The sequence below is a fragment of the Phaenicophaeus curvirostris genome, chromosome 9 (genome assembly GCF_032191515.1).
Source record: "Phaenicophaeus curvirostris isolate KB17595 chromosome 9, BPBGC_Pcur_1.0, whole genome shotgun sequence".
In the NCBI taxonomy this organism is placed as follows: Eukaryota; Metazoa; Chordata; class Aves; order Cuculiformes; family Cuculidae; genus Phaenicophaeus; species Phaenicophaeus curvirostris.
The window spans coordinates 35,472,466-35,497,481 of NC_091400.1; the positions used below are offsets into that span (position 1 = coordinate 35,472,466).

General features: G+C 40.9%; 1 protein-coding gene across 3 annotated transcripts in view; it reads right to left on the bottom strand.

Annotated features, from left to right (window-relative positions):
• MICU1 (mitochondrial calcium uptake 1) overlaps window positions 1–25,016 on the bottom strand; it is a 98,576-nt gene that overhangs the window by 43,050 nt on the left and 30,510 nt on the right. For 2 of the 3 annotated variants that reach the window (XM_069863914.1, XM_069863915.1), the window contains exons 4-7: window positions 21,668–21,830; window positions 12,334–12,377; window positions 2,670–2,735; window positions 1,360–1,474 (exon numbers count right to left, since the gene is read on the bottom strand). In XM_069863914.1, coding sequence (XP_069720015.1) covers window positions 1,360–1,474; window positions 2,670–2,735; window positions 12,334–12,377; window positions 21,668–21,830 — 388 coding nt within the window. The remainder of the gene's footprint in view (window positions 1–1,359; window positions 1,475–2,669; window positions 2,736–12,333; window positions 12,378–21,667; window positions 21,831–25,016) is intronic. The other variant, XM_069863917.1, reaches the window with a different exon arrangement.

Sequence of the window (25,016 nt, forward strand, 5' to 3'; positions counted from 1 at the left end):
TGGAGACTCAAATGAAAAGCCCTGGCTACACAAGTGAAAAAAACTGAGATAATTTTGGCACAGGCTAGACCAGCGGTAAGAAAAGAACAGCAAAAGTCTTCAGAGTCAGTTCTGAGACTCAGTCAAACAAAAAAGCAGATTAAAATAATAAAACAAACTCCCTGGCTTGAACTAGCTTTGTCAGTGTCTGTTTTCACGACATGAAGGACACACAGATGTTCTCCCCCACCACATCGATCTGACAAACAAGACCCTGAACATCACTTCTCCCTGTGACAGAACCTCAGTAAATGAAAAGCTGCCTCATTTATTTGTCCAGCTTGGAGCATGCAAGAACATGAGGAAAGAGATAAACCACCTGTTGCTGTTTACAAAACATCAGTGAATTACGCAGCTGACTCCCTGAAGAGGAGAGAAAATGTAGCAAAGGGGACTACAGCAAACTGGGAAGCATTCACCTTTTTAGCTCCTGTAATCAGGTCATCACAGAACAAGGTTAGGCAGGTGAGGTTTCTCTTTTTATTTATAAAATGTCTGAAAATACAGTGTCTCAAGTTCATTTGGACAGTGGCATATTGCCCGTTATCCCACACATGAAAACCAACTGTAATTTCCTTTGACTTTCCCATTCGTGACGCAGCACCTTCCAAGGAGCTACAGAAGCTCTGCAAATAAGGTTTTGAGCTTGCTTTCCCTGTGAAAGTCTAGAGAAGCCGTTTGACATTACCAAAGACTTGAGTTTCATTGTTTTTGGCCAACAAAGCAAACCTTTCAGTGCCAGCACCTCACGTGCAGAAGACTGCTGGAACAGATTAGCAGCTCACAGAAATATCACAAATGCAAGTCAAGTGCAGCAGGGTGAAAAGACAGAAGGTATCTTATGATCCTCATTGAAATGTAAGCAGCTTAGCTTTTTTCTCCTCCTTGGATTACACCATGCACAAGCCTGAGTGAAAATGCAGCTGGAGAAGAGCGTCTGAACAGTCACGTAATCAATGAAGAGCTGGAAAGCAATATTGACCCAAACACAAGAATATCCTATGAATACAACTCAAGAACACATCTCCATGTATAGTTTTGAACAGGTCAAATGTCTGATTAAAAAAACCTGCCATATTTCAAAATGAGAAATAAATCTTCATAAATCATCGATCTGCTTATCTTTATGAACCACGTGAAGCTAAGTCTAATCCACACGAAGCAATAGCAATTATTCACTCAGCTTGACTTTCAAGCAATCAAGAATTCCTTTTAGGGAAATGTAGGTAGACAACAATAGCAAACTCATTGCTTGTAAACCTTCAAAAATGAAAAAAAACATACCAGTAATTGCAGAGAAAAAAACCCTATTATACTTACTGGAAAGGACCGTTGTGAGGAATATGTAGTCAGAAAAAGAAATGAGTCCACATTCTCCAAGTGCATAAAATATGCTGTCCTCATCAGCAAACTTCTCTCGCTCTTGGGACAATTTCTGTTTATTCATCCCAAAAAGAGAAAATAAATCAATCAAATAGAGAAACACAAGGCTTTATTTGTATCCTTACCAGCAACAAGCCATTCCACATACACACGCCCTTACTGACTCCATCTCTATTCCGCGGACCTTTTCCAGCCTTCAAATCTATCAGAAATGCTCTGCAAAGGTTGGTGATTCCACATCTCAGATGGGGTATAAAGAATTGCACAATATTAATTAGTTGGTTTAGCCTCACTGAAATACAGATAAATAAAACTATGCCTATTTTGATTAAAATTGTCTGAATCTTTATGATTAGTGCTAAATAAACTGAATTTTTTAATATAGGATTCAAATTGGAAATTATTTTATTTCACTTCCAGCATTTTAGGTAAACTCCACTGCAGCAGAAAGAGCTATTTCACTTGAATATAAACTATGATCAACGTTATCAAAAACTTGTAGTTATCAGAAGCACAAGATTCAGGAACATGCATAGCAAGTTCACTAGCAGAACCGGGACTGATACCATTCTTAATCTCTGTCTCCTGCTCCATTTTTTTCCAACACTTTGTTTTAAGAGAAAACACCAAATTCATTTTATCAGCTAATCTCCCTTATTAAGCCAACAATCCAAGTCCCTTTGATCTGCTGAAGCTTCAAAGACTGAAAAGGATCCATAAAACTTTTAGGAAATCCACACTGGTGACCCATTTTAAGAACACAGCAGGAGGATGCACACGCACGCACACAGGAAAATGGAATTAATATAAAGGAGAGTAGGCGTGGATGAGGTTACTTCACAGAAATCAGGTCATGCAAGCACAGAAGCACAGTGAGAGTAAGACTGAATTTAGGAACGGTTTTAGGAGAAACCACTGACAAACACCACCACACGAGGGTCCAGCTACACAACTGTCCCCCACTGTTACCTCTGTCTAGCGGAGATCCCATCATATACAAGATAAAGGAAAGAAAACTGGTTAACCGACAATAAAATAAGCGGGCAAAACATTACATCAACTTGAACTGTTAGGCTTGCGAAGAGCAAGGAGGTTTCAAAGCAACCAGGTTGTTGCTTGACTGGGCACTGCTAAGAAGCCCAAGTAGACACTCCAGCAAGAGTTAGTACATCGCCTCTTTGGGCCAGACCCACTGTCTGCAGCTGATGTCTCTCATCCACCTCCAGTTTCATGTTGAGAGAACTCACCATTGTATGTGACTGCAGAGTGGGGATGAGCTCAGCTAATAATTTGGATGAAAATTTAACCCGTATCTGGCTTGGAAACCACAAGAAAAGAGACAAAAATAATCATACAGGTACAAAGAGATAGTTTTCAGGGAAAAAATGTTCAGCTTATTTGATCAAATAAAGCTCTTCCCAGTAGCTCTGCCTCTAACCTCTGGAGAGCATCAGGAATTTAGTAAGAGGTGAATCACTACGAGCAGACAACATTCATTTCATGCCACAACATTCATATGTGCTCTTTATGCTTACAGGATACTGTGTTGGAGTACCATTTACTGAAAAAAACTGGTTTTGCTTCCCCTCCCATTGAGACGGATTCAAAGCAAAATTACACTGCTGCTTCTGTTGATGACAAATAAGTGTCTGTTTTCCTTTAAACTGAAGGCAGGATTTGTGGAGAAAGCAGTTTTCTACGACTGCCAGCAGTGTTGCCGGCAGCATCTCACCTGCTCCTTTGATTTATTGCCCCTTCCCTGACTGCTTGTCTTTAGCAGCATTTATTATAAACTACACAATAGCATTCTACTTAACCTGCTCAAAGGATTCCATGATAAAGCTCCAGAGGCTGGCTTATCAGTTTTTATGAGTTTCTTTTCTGCACATAAAATTCATAGTCAGAATCAAACAGCTCAAAACATTCCCCATAAGCTGAAAATCACATCCACAGACTAAGAACAAAAAGAAAAAAAAAAAAGATTATTGGTTGCTCTTTTAATAGTCAGGTGGGAGAGAGAAGCATTTAATCATTTGCACCTTACTTTGAGCAAACAAAGTAAAATCTTTTATTTACTTATTTTAAACAAGCATCTACTTGTCAGAAACCTGAGGAAGGGAAACACGCTGTCTCTATCGTGCCCAGCCTGCCTGCAGCTAATCGGAGAGGGAATTTCTCCCACCAATCTCAATAAGGGAGAAATAACTGAATCAATAAGATTTTCAAGCTCTCAGCGCTACGAATAGAAGTTTAAACATATTCACAATTTTACTATTTATTTTATCCTGGGTCACTGAGAAGCTGCACGTTGATTGCTTTCCACAAAGTATGTGGGAAGCTCTCCTCACTATGGGAAAGGCTGGAATCATCCTTCTTGGGGCTTGTTCCCTACCAGTAAGCATCATGGAATAATATTCTACAGAATAATACAATCACCAGGAAAAAAACCCTATAAAATTAAAAATATCAATCAATCCATAATGTGGACTGTTGCGATCCCTCAAAGTTCAAGGCGGAACAACCCAATGTCAGTCTTCACTAACACCCAAATCCACTGTCTGTGGATCTTGAGCTTCTTAGTCACACCCAACTTTCAGCTTCCTTCTAGCCAGAGAGGTAATGCATGGGATCAGAAAATGTAGGGAAAAATCCATTTCCAAGCCTCTATCCTCTTTTAGAGACATTTCATCTTCACAAATTATTTATCCACACAATTGCAGGATGACTTCACATTTCACACATTTTGTATCTGAACACAAGCTGACTCCCAAAGTGTTCAGTTGAAACAACTCAATGATTTTTTTTTCCTGTGTCAAATCCATTCCCAAAACCAGAGTAATTGGTTAAGATCACTCAGCATGCCCGGAAAACATTCAAAAGTGAGCATTCACAAGTGAGCAAGCCAAGGGAAATAGTTCACAGTTATGATGTATTTTCCAATCAAGCAGTAGATTCATATTAAACAAGCACACAAATAAGCAAACATCCAAATTAACATGTAAAAAGGGAAAGAAATCCAAATGTACCATTGCTTCTAGCACAAGCATGGCTGTGGAAGTTCAGTGAAATGCTGCCAGCCCAGTCTCAGAGGAACAGAACTTTTTACAGGCATTCAGGCAGATTATCTTACAACACCAAACATCAACTATATGTAAAAGAAATAACGTAATCCATTGTAGCCCAGGACTGATCTATTGCTTGAGCCTCCCTAATGGTACAGCTTCCAAGAACAAAGGATTTTTTGAGGAAAAACTCTACTGATTCCTCACCAACTACTACCTTTATTTTGGATTTTAGAAGTTTTTTTCCCAGGACTGAGTGAAGAATGAAACATGCTAATACTTAATTCTGCAAATTAGAAAAAAATATATAGTTTTACAAATTAAGGGATGTCTTCTCTGCAAAGGCAGAGACAGGTACCAGGTGCAATGTTTGTGTTTGCTCTGCATTCCTAATGTTTAGAAAAGCCATATCAGCTAAAACCTTGCAGCTCCACTTCATTTCACATTTTAGAAACTACTCAATGAGCAGCATTTAATTTGCCACTTTGGGAAGAATACATTCTTGGTAAGTTGCTTGGAGCTGACAGGTTGTGTTTCAATCTGGTGGAGAAAACACACTTTGGGCACATTTATTCACGTAACTCATTTATGTTCCAACATCACCTTTGCAAGTCTAGGCACCAAACCTTCAGACACTTATCAGCCTGGTGTGACCACTCAGCAGTAACTTACACCTTCCAAAATGACAACAAAATAAACATCAACATGCAAGCAAGATAATGAGTATTTCTCCAGAACCAGAAAGGTATTTTGTAAATTAGTAAGGAATTTTCAATGAAGCATAATCACCTTCTGTTGTCAAATATCATCATACTCAGTTTGTTCCTTATTAAAAGCAATACTTTAAGGTTACCATGTAAGCAAATACAAAACCAGGAGTGTTTCAAACAGTGAAATCACCTTGCTGCAAAGCAATTCTCTTTCAGTCCCAACTGACCACCTTCAGTTATGCAAACCATTTAACACATCTATTAATGTATTTCTTTTATGGTTAACTGTGGACATACAGGAAAAGAAGTTCAGTGTTAAAAGTATTTTCTTTCCACAGTAGGAGTTTCCAAAACAATCTGTGTTACAAGTTTGCCAATTAGAGAAAATTTCTTTCCTGGTTTCTGAGATTCCTGGCTTTGCAAAGTAAATATGACCCTGCGTATCACTGCAATTTTGGGATAGAGGCCTCTTTACAAATGAAATCTCTCCAAGAAGAGAAAAAAAAGCCCTTCAGGGCAAAAAAAAAGGTGCGTGGAGGATGTCTCTCTGCACTGGGAAACAAGGACATAAAAAAAGGACTTGAGAGAGAATTGAAAGAATGTAGGGGTTTTAAAGCTAGCTTTACAAACTGGATGCAAAATAAGTCATTTCAGACACATGACCTGGCATTTTTGCTACCGCTTTTTATGTATCACTAAAGAAGAAAAAAAGTGGTTAAGATTGTGATGGAGACAGCACAAGGACTTTCTAAAATTCATAAATTTCTTTTTGCAGTGGTAAAGTTCACAGTATCATGACTAGGGGCTCTAGATTGTTTACTACGAAGCCTACGTACTAACACAGGCAAATGCAATCAGATTCTACGTGGCAAATTGTGGTGAGCAAGTGTTAGCTTAGGAAAATGCTTAAAATTTACTGTTGGCAGATAAATACTGGAGCTTATAACCTTTCAAGACTACATTTTAATAAAGAGTTTTCTAAAACCTTTGTTTTGAGAATAATTTTTTCTAAATATATACACGGGGGAAAAATACAGACCTGGATGTGGATGAAGTTGCTCGGCATACTCTCTCCCTCTGAATTAGAATTTGGACATGTACAGAGAATCAAAAATTAGGCAGATATTATTACTACAGGTGGCCTCCTGAGACTGGAAAGAGAAATCTGCATTCCCTTCTTCCAGCAAGGCTGTAAATATTCATCACCTTTATAACAAGTGGCACCTGAAATGCAAGGCCAGCATTCTGTACAACCAAGAAAAAAAAAAAAAAGACACACTTTTCCGGCCCTTCTCAGGCAGCAGACCCACTCATGCAAGAGAGAAGCCCCTGCTGGAAAAGCAAATCGGAAATGCCTCAGAAAAGGGACAGTCTACACTTCTGCTCCACTCTGCTGCGCGCTCAGTCCTCCCCGTAGCAATGAAATCATGATCTGTAGGACCACAGCAGCATTCATCATGGAAATTTGATGGAGGAGGATTAAAAGTAGGTCCCTTGAGGTCTCATATCATGCTTCTAAAATGAGCTGACTTTCGACATCTTTGAATTCAAATGACTGTTAAGGCTTCTCGATGGGAAATCGGAATACTGCTTTCCCTCATCTCAGCCCACATTATCAAGATGAGCTCATTATGTTAATAATGCACACTGCTTGTTTTCTCAGATGAAAATTCCAGTGTGAAAGTACACAAGGAAAATAATAATTCTGTATAGAAAGCATTAAACTCTGGTTCAGGTGATGAAGTTGGGGCCACACACTCAGTACTAACCACCCATCAAACGAGAAAGGAGTTTGGGGAAAGACCACATATAATCATGTAATAAGAGATTGTCATCATGACTGCAAATGGTTTAAGGAACCAAATTAAGATACAACTAAAAATCTTGCTTCTCCCATCCAGACTTCTGTGTTCAGTGAGGTCAAGCATCTCTGAGCATTCCCTCCCACCCTGCTCCATTCACCCTCCATCCTTCTACCCTTCTCCCTACTAACTCTTCGAGACCTAAGGACAGAGTCCTCAGAGCTCAGTTTTGCATCCCTTAAGTGTTACACATTAATGCCAGCAAAGCTATCAAAGAAATTAAACCCAAAAATGATCTCATAAACCACTTTTTGACTAAAAGACTACACACACCCACTAAGGGCACTTGGTCACCACATTGCTTGTTTTTTGCTAACTTCCTCTATGGATTTCAGACAGGGCAAACAAAGTGTTTAGAGTACATTACCCTCTTTCCTTACTAATCCTGAATGAATTTTGTTCTGCTTTCTAGCTCCTTTCCCTAGAAAACATCTTCTGAACTATCACATCTAAATACCGTCTTCCTAAAATATTCTTTAATATAGTTGTGTAACTTAAAAAACTCCACAAAGTTTTCAGAAATAACCTTCCCCAAACTCACATACATTCAAATATACAATGTTTACCCACAGCATTTGGCCAGGTAAACACAGACAGAAATAAGTCAGAAACCTCAAAAGACAACGTGGAAATGGGAGGACAGGGAGATACATGCTTGAGCTTTGCTCAAAGACATCCCCATTAATAAAGCCACGTATTAATGCTTACCCTGAGGACTGTACCTTTCACAAGACAAATTCAAGTACTGGGAAATATATCCTTCAGGCTGAGGATCAAGGAGATAATTCAGGATGATTTATTAAAGGAGCAGGGAGAAGGAGTAAGTGTACACTGTCCCTTTTACATGAAAAGTGCATATTATGAGGTCTGAAGCACAAACTAACTAAAGCACATGCTGTCCGCTTTGTACCTGCCAGAAATCCTGGTGGAAGGGGAGAGGGTTAGAAAAGGGAAGAAAATGCTTTGTTACACCAAAAAACCCAAACCATTATCAGAATAAAGACACAAGTATCAGAGATGGATCAGTAGCTGGAAAAAACATCTGCCAGGTACCTAGAAATGAGAATAAAAGATAACGTGCAACAACCAAAGCATTTTAATAGTATCTGCCAAAATGAGCCCTGTGAAAACAAGCAACAGAATAAGCAGCGCAAAAAGGCAACATCAAGTAGAGATCTTTGAGAACTGAAGTATGCCACGAACGTTTGGTAGAAGAGGTAGGGAAGGATGAAGCATGTTCTGTACGTGGACGTAAAGCAACCCACGTGCCCTCCAGGATGTTTGTGCACCACATGTTTACCCATGTTAGAAGCAACTAAACATTTTCTTCCATTAAATTGGTTTTTATTAAAAACAAGCCAAGAGAAGAAATTGTAGTTCAGTGTCTGTCCAGTGAACCACACGCAGAAAAAAAGGGGTGGGGAACACAAAAGTAACTCAGAACTGCTAACCAGCACAAATGGGAGGATCAAGCCCAGCCGGGAGGAGAAATCTAGAGAGCAAAAAACCCCATGGACATGGTGTCAGCAAAGAAAGTTATAAAGAGAAAAATTGCTTTGGCGCAGCTCTGCTTTTCTGCAATCAACTGCATCTCTGCTTGCTTCCACAAAAGGTCTCAGGCAAAAATAATCTCCTGCCAGTCCATCAGGACCCTTATGGGCACTGGAGAGGAATTTCTGTATAGATGAGTGTAAGTTTATTCACTATGTAAGAAGATACCTCCTAGTTATGATACAAAAAACCCCTCCTTGCACTAAGATGAGAAGCTGATAGAACTTAAAGCAGAAAATCTGAAATTATACAGAAATGTTCTACACAGAATATAGACAAGGATAACTGAATCCAAGGAATCTCCAGTAAGCCACAACCTAGACTCAACACATCAAATTGCAGACCCTGGGGACTCATTTATAGCACACACAGGCAGGACCTCCTGCAGGTGAGTTTAGAGGACTCCTCACCTGTTCTCACTGCATCTAAGCTAGAGAAAGTACTGAGTATCCTTCTAAGTTAACAGGCTCAGTAAATCAGTGTAAGTTCACATTAGCAAACAGATTCGACCAAGGGGTTTTGCTGGATGAATGTCTCCAGGGTTCTTGGTCTCGTAATGAGTGAAGAAAAAGGATTTGGGCTCAAATTACAGCAGCCTCATTCCCACTCGTAAGGCAGTAGCCATTTACCTCCTTCTCCACCAGCTCTTCTTTACTAGGAAAAACAAGAGGCAGGAAGAAAAAAAAAAAAACCAGGTGTTCTCACTGTAGCATTCAGTCACACACACAGCAAAATCCTTCAGAAACCCAACAAAATTACAATACAGAGGCACATCACTCCACAAAATCCTTTGGCAAAACCAGTCCTGATCATGGCATTACAGCCTATTCATTGTTTTTATGGTAGTTTTATATAAACAAAATTAATTCTGTGAAAAGAGCAGCTCATACATCTGCTTACTAATGCTGTAAGCACTTCAATCTCAAACACACATGCTCAGAATTCACACTGATAATTTAAACATAGTTTGTACTATGGAATTAAAATACATCTGACTGCACAGAAGGTTCTAGTCTTTTAACTGAATCTCCTTCTAAATTATTACTTGCATGTAACCCTGGGTATACATCTCTGCTTGGAACTGAAATTAATTCAGCTAGGACCTAGCCAGCAGATTGTCAGTACTTTTCAGTATCACAGCACATTTGTGTCTGCTCACAAACTCCTTTCATCTTAAAAACATAGGAAATCTCCAGTGAACAGGCCTACTACTTTTTGAACACACACTTGTACCACAAGTCCCACTACTTCTGCATGACATTTGTAAGGATGCTTCGGGAAACGATGGACCTCTCACCCTTCTGCTTGAGCTCATCAGCTCTATCAGCACACAAACGGAATACACCAGAAAGTCAGCTCCAGGTTGCTTTGATAATCCAAGAGGAAGATGTAGTTGGGAAGAGGCAAGGAGGAATAGCTGCAGAAGGGTTTAGTCCTTTGGTGCCAACTACACAAGTGAAACTTGAATGAGTAGGCTGAGCACTGCAGCACCTCAGATGGTGTTTGACTGACCAAAGACAGTTGTTTTTTAAACTGCAACCCAAAGCAAGCAATAGAATGAGGACAAGATTCTACCAGACAGATCACTCTACTGTCAGCCTCTTTCATTACCAAGGGAGAGACAACACCAACTTACTTCACACTCTAATTATCCTTTCACCTGCACATCACTACTGCCCTAATAGCCACAACTGGATTTAGCCAGCCCCAAGGTGACTCTAAGCAGACAGCCAAGCAAACAAGAACCTCTATTTCTTCATTATCAACAGAGCAAACTGCTTCTACAGTGTTATTAGAATGGGGAAAAAACAGGCATCCCAGGAGAAGATAATAAAAAAAGAAAAGTCCATTGCAGTGCTCTAAATCTGTTGCCTCACTCTCAGATTATCCAAACAGCAGCATACAGACAGCCAAGCACAGCACCAGCATCTAAAAAGCAATTCCATGCTTCTACAGGTCAGAGTGAAAAATGGTTAGTGCATCAGGCAAAGGCAAAAGGCTCTCTGTTCTCCATCCTTAAGCCAGCAGAGATGTTCACACCATCCCGAATGGCAAGAACCTAGCAGCACAGATGATGATGCACAGTCAAGCATGATAGCTCAAACACTGACCATGGGTTTTGAACACCCAGTAACTGCCTCTGTCACATCTGAACACATTGTAATTCAACCTCTCAGTGCTGAGGGACAGAGCAACAGAAGTTGAGTTGCCTTTGGATCTTCTGTCTGATGAGCGATAGGAACTGACTGCAGAGTGCTCAGGAACAGAGGAACAATTAGCAAAAATAGTGTGGGATTCGGCACTTCTTCCCCACAAATAAATCTTAAGTAAAGCCTAAAGGATGAGCGAGAAAGCTTAACAAGATAAAATGATGAAAGTGAGCAGGTGCAAAATACACTGTCATAAACCAAAGGGAGAAACATTTCATATTTTGCAAAGAATGTATGCACTTTCTTTTTGTTGTTCATTTTTTTTTCTTGAATCATGAAAAACAGACATTGGGTTTGTGGCAGGGGAAGAGGAAAACAAGTGTTCGCAACATGCTTCATAGTGTTAGGTGTCAAAACCAACTGCCAAAAGACTATTTTCCAATTGTTTGTTTTCAAGCAAAATCTTGCTCTGCTGCCTGGGTAACCAGAGTGCTCATATAACACTAACGACAGGGACCTCAGGTATCTGATCATCTTCCTTCTTTACCTTTCCCTACTTACTACAAAACAAGACAGGGATCTGCACATGTTAGTTCATTGTCTGGTTATATAACACTTAAAAGGCTTTTTTTCCTCCCACTGTCAAGGCTTTCTGGAAATCCCTGACACTACATGTCAGGTACATCACTAAGCAGTGAAGGGATCAGATGCTCACTTCCCCTTGGAAAAACAGAAGTTTTATTTTCAGATAGTGCAGATGGAATTAAAATACTGCTACAAGCTGGAGTGCCATTATGTGCACATGGTGCTATGCCAGAAAATTAACTAATCTGCAGTTACCTGCATCAAGAAGTCAACAAGAGCTGCTAGCCCTAGGGCCAGAGCTGCTTTTACTATATTCCTCCACAGCAGTGGGATTTACAGAGTGGTTAATTGTGTCTCCGGTTTGTATAATAACAGGTAGGATGTTGAGTGGCTCCACTTAGACAAAACTAGATCAGAGCTTCCTTGACATTATACCAACATGTATCGTGATAGCACAAACATCCAGAACAGTCACGTAGTGCCACAGGGAGGACCTAGGGCTCAAAAGGGGAGCGAAGGAAGAGTATTTGATGGGAATGGAAGTACACGTTGGGGGTGCAAATAAAAGTCACAAGAGTGCCTCCTTCCTTTAGGAATCTGGAGACGAGCCTGGAAGGGAAAGGTCAAGTGAGTTTCCCCTGAAATGGTGAAAGCTGATGGGCTCTCATACAGATGAAAAGGCAGCAAGGAAATGTGAATACAACTTATTACAAGTATACAAGAAGATATAAGAGTAGTACATAAAAAGAGGCAGTATTGTGTCTGTAAACATTAAAATAAGAACCCTTTAAAAAGCACTCAGAACCCACGAACTTTTTCTCAATGACTGCCCTTAGATAAAAAGCACTGCAATGCTACTAAACGACAAAAATCTCAGAAGAGAATGCTGCAAATACTCATCTATCTTACACCCATATTCAGGTAATAACTAAAGGACTCTAGGTTAAAAAAACCATTGAATAACATATAATTGAAAGTTGAATGTGCTCACCTTCCCATCATAGCGTTTTACTATAAATTGATCCAGGCCCAGGTCTGGAAAAAAAAAAAAAAGATAGTTAAAAAGTGCTCTTGGAATATAGAAGCAAGCATTTCATTGGTCTTCTGTTTGAGTGGGGATTAGAAAGTAAAATACACTGTCTGATTAACATTAGTAGGATGTATAAAGACAGAGAAGGGAAATTTTCCTGGCTTTGTACATTTTACACATTATATTTTCATCAGGAAAGACAACAAATGTGTGGCATCCGAGAAGAAAACCTCCTCCTATCAGGGACAACAAGACTACAGTGCCCAGCATCTCTCAAGAGCCTGAAATACGCTGTTGAAGATTTCTGCACTATTACCAGGCAAACGTTTCACCGATGATGCCTCATGTAAATGCATGTTCATAAAACTCTTATTGTTTTTAATAACAGCTTTTGAATGGCTCACAAATGGCAAACCAAAGAACTGTTCCCATAATTGAGATATCCTCAAGTAAATCCAAAACTTGTTCATATTTTAGTATGAAACTGCTTGTAAATAGGTTTGCAAAGAAGATAAGTTGTAGCTGCAATCAGAAGGTGGTGAGCACTATAGCTAGAGGGACATTTTTGAGAAAGGCAGGGAGATGGGTTATTTATACTAGTAAATTCAATTTCTCATACCAACACAGAACATTTTTTTTATCTTTAAGAGAGGGAAAAAGAATCCCAGTATTTGCAGAGTTAGGGCTCTGTCCAACCTGCAGGCTATACAGACACTGATGAATGCACATATAAGCAAGATAACAGAAATATTCAGGAAGATTAATTATCTGAGCTTTGCAATCCAATGCTGGGAAGATGCACTCTGAAAGAAGACTGAGCAGAACTCAAACTGAGCTCTTCCAGTAACTCAGGAGAGCATGGGCCAGTTTTCAGTTCTCTGAAGAATAAAACCCTTCAGAAAAACTACGTCCTGTGCATTTTCTGCCACAGTTTACGATAACTGTCACATCCTCATTTCAATTTTCATTAGGAAAAAAAAACAGATAAAAAACCAAAATAAAACCTCTCCCATGCCTGCTGCATCACTTCCTTGTGAAGGAGGATAATAAACCACTTCCCATCTACTGGTACGGTTCATAATAGTTACAGTGCAGAAAATCGAGTTATTAATTTCTCCAGGGTGACCTCCTCAACCTTTCTGAACCAACACAGCTAAAACTCCCGTCATTAATTTCCACAGTCAAGGCAATTTGTCAGAAAGCTTTCTGGATTTGTGGATATTCAAGCCAGAAAGCACCTTCTCAGCCTTTTGTGTGTCTGACAATAGAATGAAAAGTGCATATTCATACTCATTTTCAGACTTGAATAATCTTCTGAAGAATTTTGTCCTCCAAGTTGCAGGTCTAAATGGAGTACAGTAAGAATGGTCACATTTAGAGGTAGGATTCATTTAATAAACATGCTTATTGTACCAGAGATGTGTTATCTGTTCAGAGCTCGCCCCTAACCATCCGTCTGGACGCTGACCACTAAGCTGAACTTAGCTTTATGCCCATGTGTCATAAAGTCATTTCTCAAGCACACCACCTGTTCCTATGCCAGGTAATAGCACTGTAGGACATCTCTCTGACAGCCCAACGTTACACACATACTCACGGAAAGCTAAAAAAATATGCTTGCATCCCACCCCCTTGCAACTGGACACTACTATTGGGAAAGCAAAGAGGTTTCAATGGAGGCCCAAAATGAATGGGATGAACAGCAAGGAAAGATGAACTAACAATTGGTTTCTTTTACATATATACATAGAATAAATACAATATCTATCTCTAAATAGAGAAAATATTTATATACAAAATAATAACATATACACTAACCTGTACATAAATATAGAAAAATCACTAAAACCAGCCAAATAACATCTAAAAATGCAGAATACCAACACCTGTAGTAAAGGAAGAGGCTAGCATTATATTATAAACATTGTGCTCTCCACAGAAGTAACAGGAGGTTGGCAAAAGGGGAGGCAATGGAGGTGATTATTGGAGGGCACAAAGAAGCACCACAAGAGTTAACAGCAATAAATTACAGCAACAATGGAGTCAGCGAAAGAGAAACACAGTGGTGAAGTCAGAAGTTGTGAATACAGAGTAGTTTCCTCCAGACTGGGGTTTGGTCCAGCCTCATTCACCTAAGTAGAGACGTTGGTTTCCATGCGTTTCCTTGATTGCTATGGCATGTAACAGAGACAGGGAAAAACAAAGCATCTGGGTAACCTGAAACTATTCAAGTGAGGAACAGAGCTATGGACCTTGACTTGCACATTGCTTTCTGTAACTCAGTCTAAATCCTCCCAGCAGGTGTAGAAGCTGCCAGGTCTCTCCTTGAGCTTAAGAGCTCTGAGCATTGAATTATCTGCTGAAGAAACTGCTGCCAGCACTGTAGCCATGACAGAAATGTAGTTATTACCCACACCATGTCAGCCTCCTTCTACACAACTGCATCAGACAAGAAGCAAAACACATAACCCTGGTTTATGCAGGTCTTGGAGATGAAGGAGAGAATGCAGCACAATTTTGTCACTTCTCTGCTGCATTAACTAGGCTGCACTCCTAATGTCCCTCTATAAAGTTCCAGTACCAGAGCTCCCAGCAGAAAAAGCCAATCCAAAAGCTGAAAAAGGGCATTTACATATTCAAGGCATATGGTCTTCCTTTTTCCAATACAGTTTCTTTTCTTTTTATGGACTTAGTTACGCGTCTTTCTACAAGTCTTTAATCTTAGAAGCTGACAAAAGGAAAACAAGAAAAAAGAGGGACTACTGTTGCCTAGTGCTTATGTTGTCATTTCTTTTTTTATACAACATAAAACCCTCAAAAGCCTTTTCCTCCAAAATGTTACAATAGCAATTGAGCATTTGTGTAGGCTGGAGAGCTAATGGAAACACTCCAATGAATGAGGACAACGACATCTGAACAAGGAAAGGAACGAATGTTAGTTATTACATCTCTCTTATTCAAAAAGCGGTGTGCTAAGTTAAAGCCACCCCAGGATGGTCAGTAAGCGATACACTCAAAAAACAAATATTCTCTGCCTGGGCTATTGCTAACGACCTGCGGGAACACAAGCTAATAGGCATGTTATAAGTTAAAAAGGGCTTTTCCACCTTTCAGTGTAAAGCGGGGGCTATAATACTGTTCTCCCAGGAATGGATTAAAGGATTTCCTTCACTAGAGACAGCAATGCAATCTAGAAACATTTGCCTCAGGAAGCCTCCCTGGGACAAAAAGGCAGCACACCACAAATACTCCAGAACGCACAGTGACCACCCAGAGCAGCTGGGCTTTGGTGCTTGCTCCTGCTTGAACAAACCCAGAGCTTTCACCACGACCTGCCCAGAACGTGCCTTTCATTGACATGAAACACCGCACAACACCTCACTTTTTGCTACACAGCTGGATTATCAAAGCCCCTCTTGCTCATCCAGCTAAGAGTGTTGCACTGCTCACCTTCAGCAGTAAGGACCTGCAACAACTTCCAAATCTGCTGGGCATTGCTAGTATACTTATTATCTTTAAGTATCACTAGGTACTACACCTCCAGATTCTGATACCAACTGAAGTATCACATGAGGGACCAAAAGAAACAGCAGCACTGCCGAGGAGTAGCTAAGCAAGCAGCATCGCTCCAAGCGTTATTTCACTCACCAATACCAAGAATAAAGGCCTCCACTCTTATTCACGTGAGGGTACCTTCACAGAACTCCAAAATAAAAATGTTTCAAGATAAATCAAGGTGACTTACACTCACCGTCTGCCACAACATAGAAAAAAAGTGTTCAACAGGAGAACCGTATTCTCTGCATTTACTACTTTATTTTTGGGGTGGAGAGGATGTTTTAATTCAGAAGGAACTACTTATTTAAAGGAAAAAAACCATAGCATAACCTACTGTTACTCTTGTTCAGCTCTAATCAAATCTAAAGTCAAATGCTTATTATATTTCTATTGATTAACAAAAACATACATGCCACAGATCCCTCAAAGCTAGCTAATTACCAGCTTGATAAACATCTAAACAATTACTAAACTCTTCATATTATCCTGTATAAAAAAAAAGGCAGCCAGGGGCAACAGATGATAGATTGCAGTTATGAAAACTATGTACCAAACGGGCTTCCAGAAAAATTATATTATGCCAAGAACATAGTTGAGATTAGTTGAGATATTAGAAACCATCATGATTTCCTCTGGGATGCCAGCAGTTTTCCACTGACAGAAAAATCTTTTCAACTCCTTCCAGTCTTTATACTCTTGTCAGATTTTTCACATTATTTGGGTAACATTTACTCATTATCTGCTTTTCCTCTCCTGTTGCTCAATATACAAGATGTACTCTTTTTTCTTGCAAGTAGATGAGCAAAAGGGCTAATTACCAAAGACTGAGGAAGAGCCTGCTAACCATGCACAACATGCTACATTATGGGAGGAGAGAATGCTGGACTATGTTTTCTTACCCCTCCAGAGCTGCAACCCAGCTTCTGATTTTTGTATGACTATTAATGCCTGAATTCAAAATGTAATTGGCGAGCAAATAGTGAACTGCCTGAGTTTTCTCAGGTGGGCAACACATTCAGGTTTGTGTTAAATTCCAGAATCGTTTTCTTCAAGAACTACCTTGTCCTCATCTACCTCCCTGCCCCCAACAGGCCAGTCAGACTCTCTACAAGACATGTTGTGAATGCACATCATCCATACCAACCCCTCTTCTGTACTGGAAGCTCTAATCATTTGTTTCTTCTGATGACTCTTCCGTGAGGGGAATCTCGTCAATGCTGATCAATATTTGAATGTCAGGAGTCAGGAGGATGGGGCCAGACTCTGTTCAGTGGTGCCCAGCGACAGGACAAGGGGCAAGGGGCACAAACTGGCACATGGGAAGTTCCCCTGAACATGAGGAAAAGCTTCTTCCCCATGAGGGTGATGGAGCACTGGAACAGGCAGCCCAGAGAGGCTGCAGAGTCTCCTTCACTGGAGATATTCACACCTACCAGGACACATTCATGTGCAACCTGTTCAAGGTGACCCTGCTTTACCAGAGGGGAGTTGGACTGGATGAGCTCCAAAGGGCCCTTCCAACTCTGACAGTTCTGGGATTATGTAATTCTGTGACTACCACACGTAAGTGTATGTGTAGATGCACCTCTTGCTGCTCCTCCTTAGCTAGGGGTTCCTGGGTTCGCACATCAGGCATGACAAACTGGATGATCCCTGCTTAGGAATGACATTTTTTACAGAAAAAAAACCCACATCTATTAACTTTCCTGGTTCTGGAAGATAAGCACCAAGTTACCTCCCCTTCTTACTGACAACCACTCCCTGAAGACCTCACTAGCAGATATATTCCAGGAAGAATACAGAAATAAGTCCCCATAAAAAAACCCAGAAGGCAAGTCCAGCACCTCTGGTTTCCTTACGGGCCTTAATATCCCAGTCAAATACTTGGCACAAATGTAGGAACCTGTACAAGCCTAGTGAGTCCTCCTTCTCCCCAACAGACCAGGTGAGCGCTTGTCACAGCTCATGACTGCCGGTTCTACAGAAGATTAACTAAAAATAACAAATAATCATTCGAGCATTGCAGCAATCCAGAACCCAGCTGGTGCTCAGCTAATTAAGACCCCCCAGCATTTAAAAACTGAGAATCAAGCTATTCCGTCTGATTGAGTCACCAGGCATCAACTCCATCCTTCACAGTTCCCATCCTCCAACACTGTCCTGTACACAGAGGCTGCAGGGGTACAACTGTTGCTTTTGGCTGAGCTTTGAAAAGACTTTAATGGTCTCATTCATGTAGCAGGAGTTTGGGTTAACCAGAGAGGTTAACACTAGAATTGAGAGCAAGACTGGTTTGGACATAACCTGCCTTTGTTACAGCATGCTGTGACTAGATATGAAGCCTATTTTTATTTCTTTTAATCCTTACTACAAAGGCCCCCAGAAACCTGGCACTGGCTTAGCTTGCCACAGCTCCTTTGCAGCGCAAGGTGCCCTAAAGTACTTGCTTCCCCCAAGAACAACCAATACAGGACGGAAACAGAAAAACTTGTGGAAACAGAAGGAACTCGGAGGCTAAGAAAGGGAGGAGGACTTGGCAGACCACCAAGCAGGACCAAGCACTTGGAAACTTTGAGATAGGCCAGTAGCTATGCAGGACTACAGAGAGAGAGCAGCAGCAACATCCTGCAACTCTGGAGCACGGGATTACAGCTCCTGTGAAGCATCATGGCTTCATACACCTTTTTCAGCAACAGCCCATGCCTTCTTTGAAGAGCTGCAACAACCAAAACATCGTTTTTGCAAGCCCTTACCCTTCCCACGGGAGACTGAAAGGCAGTAATTTAAGCTGGTCTGGGGTACCAAGCAAGCACCAGGTACAAAGCAACAATCTCTGCTCATCCAGCCTTAGAGACAAGCTGCCTCTTGGGCACCAGAGAAGGTGAGAGGGACAAAACAAGACAGGACTGCACAGAGCAGATATCACTGCCCACGCTTCTGTTGGCACTTGGAGTTTCCAGATAGCACATAAAGAATTTTTTTATTTTTTTTAATTTTATTTTTTTTAAGCAGCTTCCAAGTTTAAAGCCATTCTTTGGCTTATTCTGACAGATACTTCCAAGCTCAGCAAGAATGCGTCACACCTTAAGCACAGTTTGCCTGCCTGGGAAAGCTGCAGCAGAAAGCTTTACTGAACTATTAAGAGAAAGCAATCTACAGGAGCTAATGAATTGGCATTCGTTTTCCCTAACATAGCAAAAAGCAGCCTACAATTCAGTAGATGCTTTACTGACAATAAATCAAACGTTCCCCTATGTAATGCATAAAAATGAATCAGGGATACGATCCCTCGCAGTAGATTAGCAGTTTAAAAATAAATATAACAGGACTGAGATACCTCATCTCTCTGTATCAGCTACCTTCAACAGTATTTTCTCTCCATAAAAGAGCAGACACATTAACAATAAGGTACTCACTGAAATTACGATCAGCACCTTCAGCATTCAGAGCATCCCCTGCTCATGTCTTGGACTGCTTATGCAGGACTGTATTAATTCACAGGACCAGAAGGCGATTGCTTTGGCTGCAAAAACCTTTTAACAAATACCACTCATGGAGAACCCTGGAGTCAATAATACTGCAGAAAGTAAGCCATAATTCAGCCCAAGCATTAACCTACCTAGCTGTTGTGATTACAGTGGGCTACATCAATACCTGAAGGAGATTTCCAAGGAGCATTCAGGGCTACGTCACTACAGGAAGGATGGAGCTCCCTGGGAGGAAGGCAGGGAGCCCCAGACGCCTGGCTGGGGGCGCATCCATGTCATGACTAAGGGAGAAAGCAGCCCTGGCATTTCCTTAGTAATCTATAATCTAGATTACCCTATGAGTCAGAAACATGGAACAGATGTAAAGTGTAGGAATAAACCGGCCAGCAGGTAGCACTCTTCGTCTTTAATTTCTGGTTTTTAAATCAGACTTTTTTTTTTTTTTTTTTACTACCAGCTTTTAAAGCATTCGGGAAGAAGGTTATGGCTGGTTTGACTTTACTGTAGCATTAAGTGTTTTACTCTTCTACTGTTCATTATGTACTAAAAAAATCCATTAACTGTGATTGTCATGAAGTACAATGCTCGTAAGGAACAACCACACTAGCAGCAGCTTTGTCTAGAAGCAAGCTCATGACAGTAATGGTCCTTAGGAAAGATTTTCAAACCAACAAGATATAAGATGCCCATGCTCCTGCTTTGCCAGCTGATGGGCATCCAAAGCTCAATTTCCATCTCATTCCGCTTTCCAAGAGCACCTGTAAGTATCACTAGAGCAATTTTCTTCCCTTACAGGCTGCTTTGTGTCACTGAAAGCAGCATTTGCAGGCACTTAAATGCACCACAGCCTTCACAGGGGCCACTTAAGCTGCTCACATAACCAGGATAATAATAGTTAAAATGGAAAGTTAGTGACCAAGACCGACAAATTATTTCCCATTATTCACCTTTACTTGTCTCCAAAGCAGGTATTTTCTGAGAACTCTTCCACCTATGTTCTGTGCACTCTTTAAAATCTGCCAAGCACATCTATTACTCAGAAGAAGTAAAAGAGAATCAGATTTCTTAAACACAGGACGCTTTCTATTTTCAGCTGGCTGACACACACACACAAAAGACCTCCATGGGAAGACTCGCACTCAATCAACCGATGTTGCTTTTCCAAGTCCTAATTTCAGCTTCAGCTAGACAAGATAGCAACACACAATTTCAGCACCTATGAAAATTTATCTTCTGCTTATTGCTCAAACTATTTCTTCACTGAAGACGATATCATGTTATTCATATAAAAACTACAGGCAATTTCAGGACTTGATGAAAAGCTGAAGATCAATTCACCAACATGCTTTAGCACTAATGCCAGGATTGTTTTTCTTCCCTCCTGAACATGCTCCATATTGTTGTTTTCCAAGGACAAGCCTACGTGGTATGTATTTAGTAGCTGTCACATAAAACATCAAGGCAGTTTCACAGTTTGTACATAAAACCCACTCTCAAAAAGTTAAAATTTGGGGGCTGTAGTTCTTCATTAGTGCCTGCAGAGAGAATAGGAGTTTTAGTTTGACAAAATGCTGCTTCACTCTTTGAGATACTGTGGGAGATCAAGAAACCCGATTTCCCATGTCTCACACAAAACATGAATCTCCTTCAAAACAGAAGATAGTCAAAACCCTCCTGCCACCCCACAAAACCCAACCCCTTACCAAATGCTTAGGAGAAAGCTTTCCAGACAAGAAAAAACAATGTCTGCTCTCCTGCCTGTTGCTTACCAAACCCCAACAGGTACCACAGCTGATGTGCTTCCTTGCAGTACACAGAGAATTTGAAGCTGGTGGAGATGGACCCCTTTGTTTCTAAGGCCTTCCTTGTCAAAGCAACACCACTTTGTAGATTCATTAATAGCTCCTAAAATGTTTCAGTTGAAGGTAATCTTTTGATATTAAATATGCTGGAGAGACCAGTCTGACTGCTGTGTGGCTGCACTGGTAGCTCCCTGCCTTGTCTCCTGCACTTGTTACATATCTGTTATCCACCTGCACATCATTGCATCGCCACAATGCGTGGGTTGAGCACCCCACTTTGACTGTGGCAGCACCCTGCTTTTGTGCCATCCACCTCAACATAATGAGAACAGTACTCAACAACATAATTGTCTGATGGGAAACTTAAACATCAGGCAGGCACGGGCTGTAGACTTTATTCCACTTTGACATCATAGTTTCTCAAATTACTACACACACATCACTCACTTTCTGGTTGTTTTTCATTAGGTGTTATCGATCTCACAAAATCCTGCGGTGTCATAAAAACTTCTGATTCCCCGTGCTCATTTATGACTTTCAAAGTAGCGAAGTATCTGAAGATTTTGTCTGGCGTGGAGTAGGCTCTGATCCTGTTCTCATATTCCATCACCTGGAAATGAAATTTAACCAGCATTAGATGTGCATGATTCCTCCCACAACACCTACATTAGTACCTTGGTCCTCTGAAGGCTGTGCCACACGAGAACAAACTTGCATGCAGCAAAATAACACTTGAGAGAAATAATGCTGGAAGGGTCAAAATCCCTCCTATCCTCAGCTTTTCAAGAATCAGGAAAGCTGGAAATATCAACTCCCAACATCCCAGAACTAAGAACAAGCACTAAAATCTCTACTTTCTGTAAGTTTTGACTCTCGACAACAGCAGAGAAAAAAACAAATTAACAAAATCCCTGAAGGCACTTGTAAACATGAACACAAAAAGGCGCCTGTATCACATCTGTGAATCCAAAGCAGCTCAACATTTCAATCACAGTGCTGAGGGATCTGATTTATGACTAACAAACGAAGTAAAATAAAAGTCTTGGAGAGCTGGGAGACTTGGAAAAACTTACTTAGAGCTACAGCCAGTTGCTCAATCACCCAGCCTCACTTTTTCCTCTTTTCTATCACTTGGGCAAAATTCCGCAGAAGAATCTTCCCTCAGACTCCTCTCCTCACCAATCTGCCACTTGCTAACTCTGCCAGCAGCAATTATTTTGTACCTAGAACTGTTTTCTCCACCACACAGCTAGAATTAATCAAAGAGAATGGAAAGCTTTCATGAACAAACATCACAACCTAAAGCCACAAGGGAGGGAAAAGGCACAAATATCTACACTTCATTATGTACTAGGGCAGAAAACTTTCCTTCTTAGTTCAGCTTTTTATTTCTGCATCATGCACCACATTTAACAGTCCATAGTGTAGTTGAAACCTTCAGTACTTCTGGTCAAGAGGTACGAGAGAAAAATAACCAGCGATCTGCAGGAAGAGAACAGAGAAGATCAAGGATACTGCCAAGGCATCTGCAGATCATTTATGGCTTGAGTCTTGTTTCAACCTTGTCTTTTAACTCTAACAACTTCTCCACCCTGATGTTTATCAGAAAGAAAACACTCCCTCTAATTTTTCATGTTTCTAGGATAAAACAAGCAAAAGGCTTTTAATGCCCCAATCCAGGATTGAGTAGAGTAGCTAAGGGAAAGCAAATCCTTTCTCCTCTACACTTGTTCCAGCTCAGCCTGTGCAGCAAGTGTGACTGGAGAAAAGCAACACGCAGCAGAAGGTCCTACTGATATGGCTTGGACATTACCTAAGGCACCCCATTTTCTTCTTTGCACCACCAGAACTCTCATGTAATCAAGCCCATCAGGAACACAAAAATGTCCTTGTATCAACCAATACAACCAGCCCCCTCTCTCCTGTAGCCACCTGCACAGAAGAAAAACTTTGCCACTACTCCCTTTTGTTACTACTCTTTGCACCTAGAATCAAACTTCACCCCATTTTCACTGCTTCAGTCCACACGGTCCTCCACAGATAAGGGTATTTGATAAAAAGCAATTGTTTTATTGCAAGTTACATGTCACTGTCTGTCAGCAGAGCTGCAGTAAAGGACAACCTGCACTTTCCTAGCTCTTTCCAGCTGCAAAGTTGGATATGTCTTTGTCTAGAGCTTCCACGTGGCAGGCAGTAATTTGCTATGCCAAAGTGATCATTTGACTTGTGATTGCAGGCCCATATCTCACTCCTTCTGGTAGCATGAACTCATCTCATTATGAATAATGCCCCACCCAATTCAACCAGCCAAAACCACAGTGAAGTACTTCTATGTTCGAGCAAGACAACTAAAAGCAACTACAGATTCAATAGCAGACACTGCAGATCATGACCACTGGCTCCCTCCATCCATGACACCGTTTCAACACAGCTGCTGTTCCTCACATGACATCTTCACCAATTCTCCTCCTTACCAGTCCAGCAAATTCACAAATTCACTGCTGGCTCTTTCTTAATCCAAGCTTGAGATAATCCTCAAGGTCCCTGCTTTACTGATGTTAAGCAGCCTACATTTTTCTTTGACTTTGGGTACAGCAATTTTCCAGCACCCCATTCAGACCCACACTGCAATCCTTTAAATCCACCAGAATCATCACTTGCAGCACAAGGAAGCATCCACTTATTACAGGGCCCTTGCCTAGATTATTTGACATCCACGTCTTCAATCCACACACACTGCAGAATGACAAGCTTCGCAGATGACTGCCAGGAGCTCATGAAGATGCAATTTTGAATAAGCAGCTCTAGAGCAGGAAGGGTCAGTCTGTTGCTCAGAGGCCACATACAGCTCCCAAAACCATGCTGCATGGCTCACGGAAGTCTAATAACAACATAGGCAAAACAAAAAGTCTTGCATCACAGAAGGCAGCACAACCACACATAGATCTCCAAACCTAGAGGTTTGTCCCCATGCAGCCTGTGGTTTCATGGGAAATATGTAAGTAGGCTTGGGTTCCAAGCAAAGCAGCTGACCTCTCTGGCAAAAACAGACCCTGAGTGTGCAACAGGTAGAGAGCTGCCAGTCTCATTTTGCATTAGGTCTCAGAGCACAGCAAAGCAGGAAATTAAGGATTTTTAATGACAATCACTTTCTGACACAATGCTTGCCACATCTGGCTGAAGAGAGCTCAGCTGATCTGACCTATCGTCTCCATGAAAGATGAAAGCAGCCCCTCTAACCCCAATGCAGTGTAAGAAATGGTGTTACCTGTTTTAGCAGTTTCAGATCCAAAAGAGAACTACTCCAAGTTTCCATGTAAGCTACTGCTAATCATTTGCATGCTTTTGGGTTCCAGCAATTAGCCATGACATATATAATATCACAATTTTCAGGACAAATACATTCCTGAAAAATTCTAAGGAACAACAGTCTTAAATAACTCACAATACAGACCAAAAAAATTACTATTTAAAATGCTCTTCAGGATATCACAAGCTATTTCATCACAACGGAAATGATACTTCTTCCTCAACCCCCCCTAGGAGAAGTGAGCAAATGCAGCAACAATTATCCCCTTTCGCCCACAGCTGAGTTCACAATTACCTCATTTTTGCTAATATGATCTAATCAGCTGGCAAAACCTAATGCATATGCTACAACCCATCCCTCTGACTTCAAGAGTGGATTGAAGGTGAAGCCAGGTCAAGAAGGGAAGAGCTGAGACCTTGCAAATAGGAACAACTCACTATTCAAGAGTGGGAGCTTAACACAAAGTGGACAGTAACATGGGTGCCT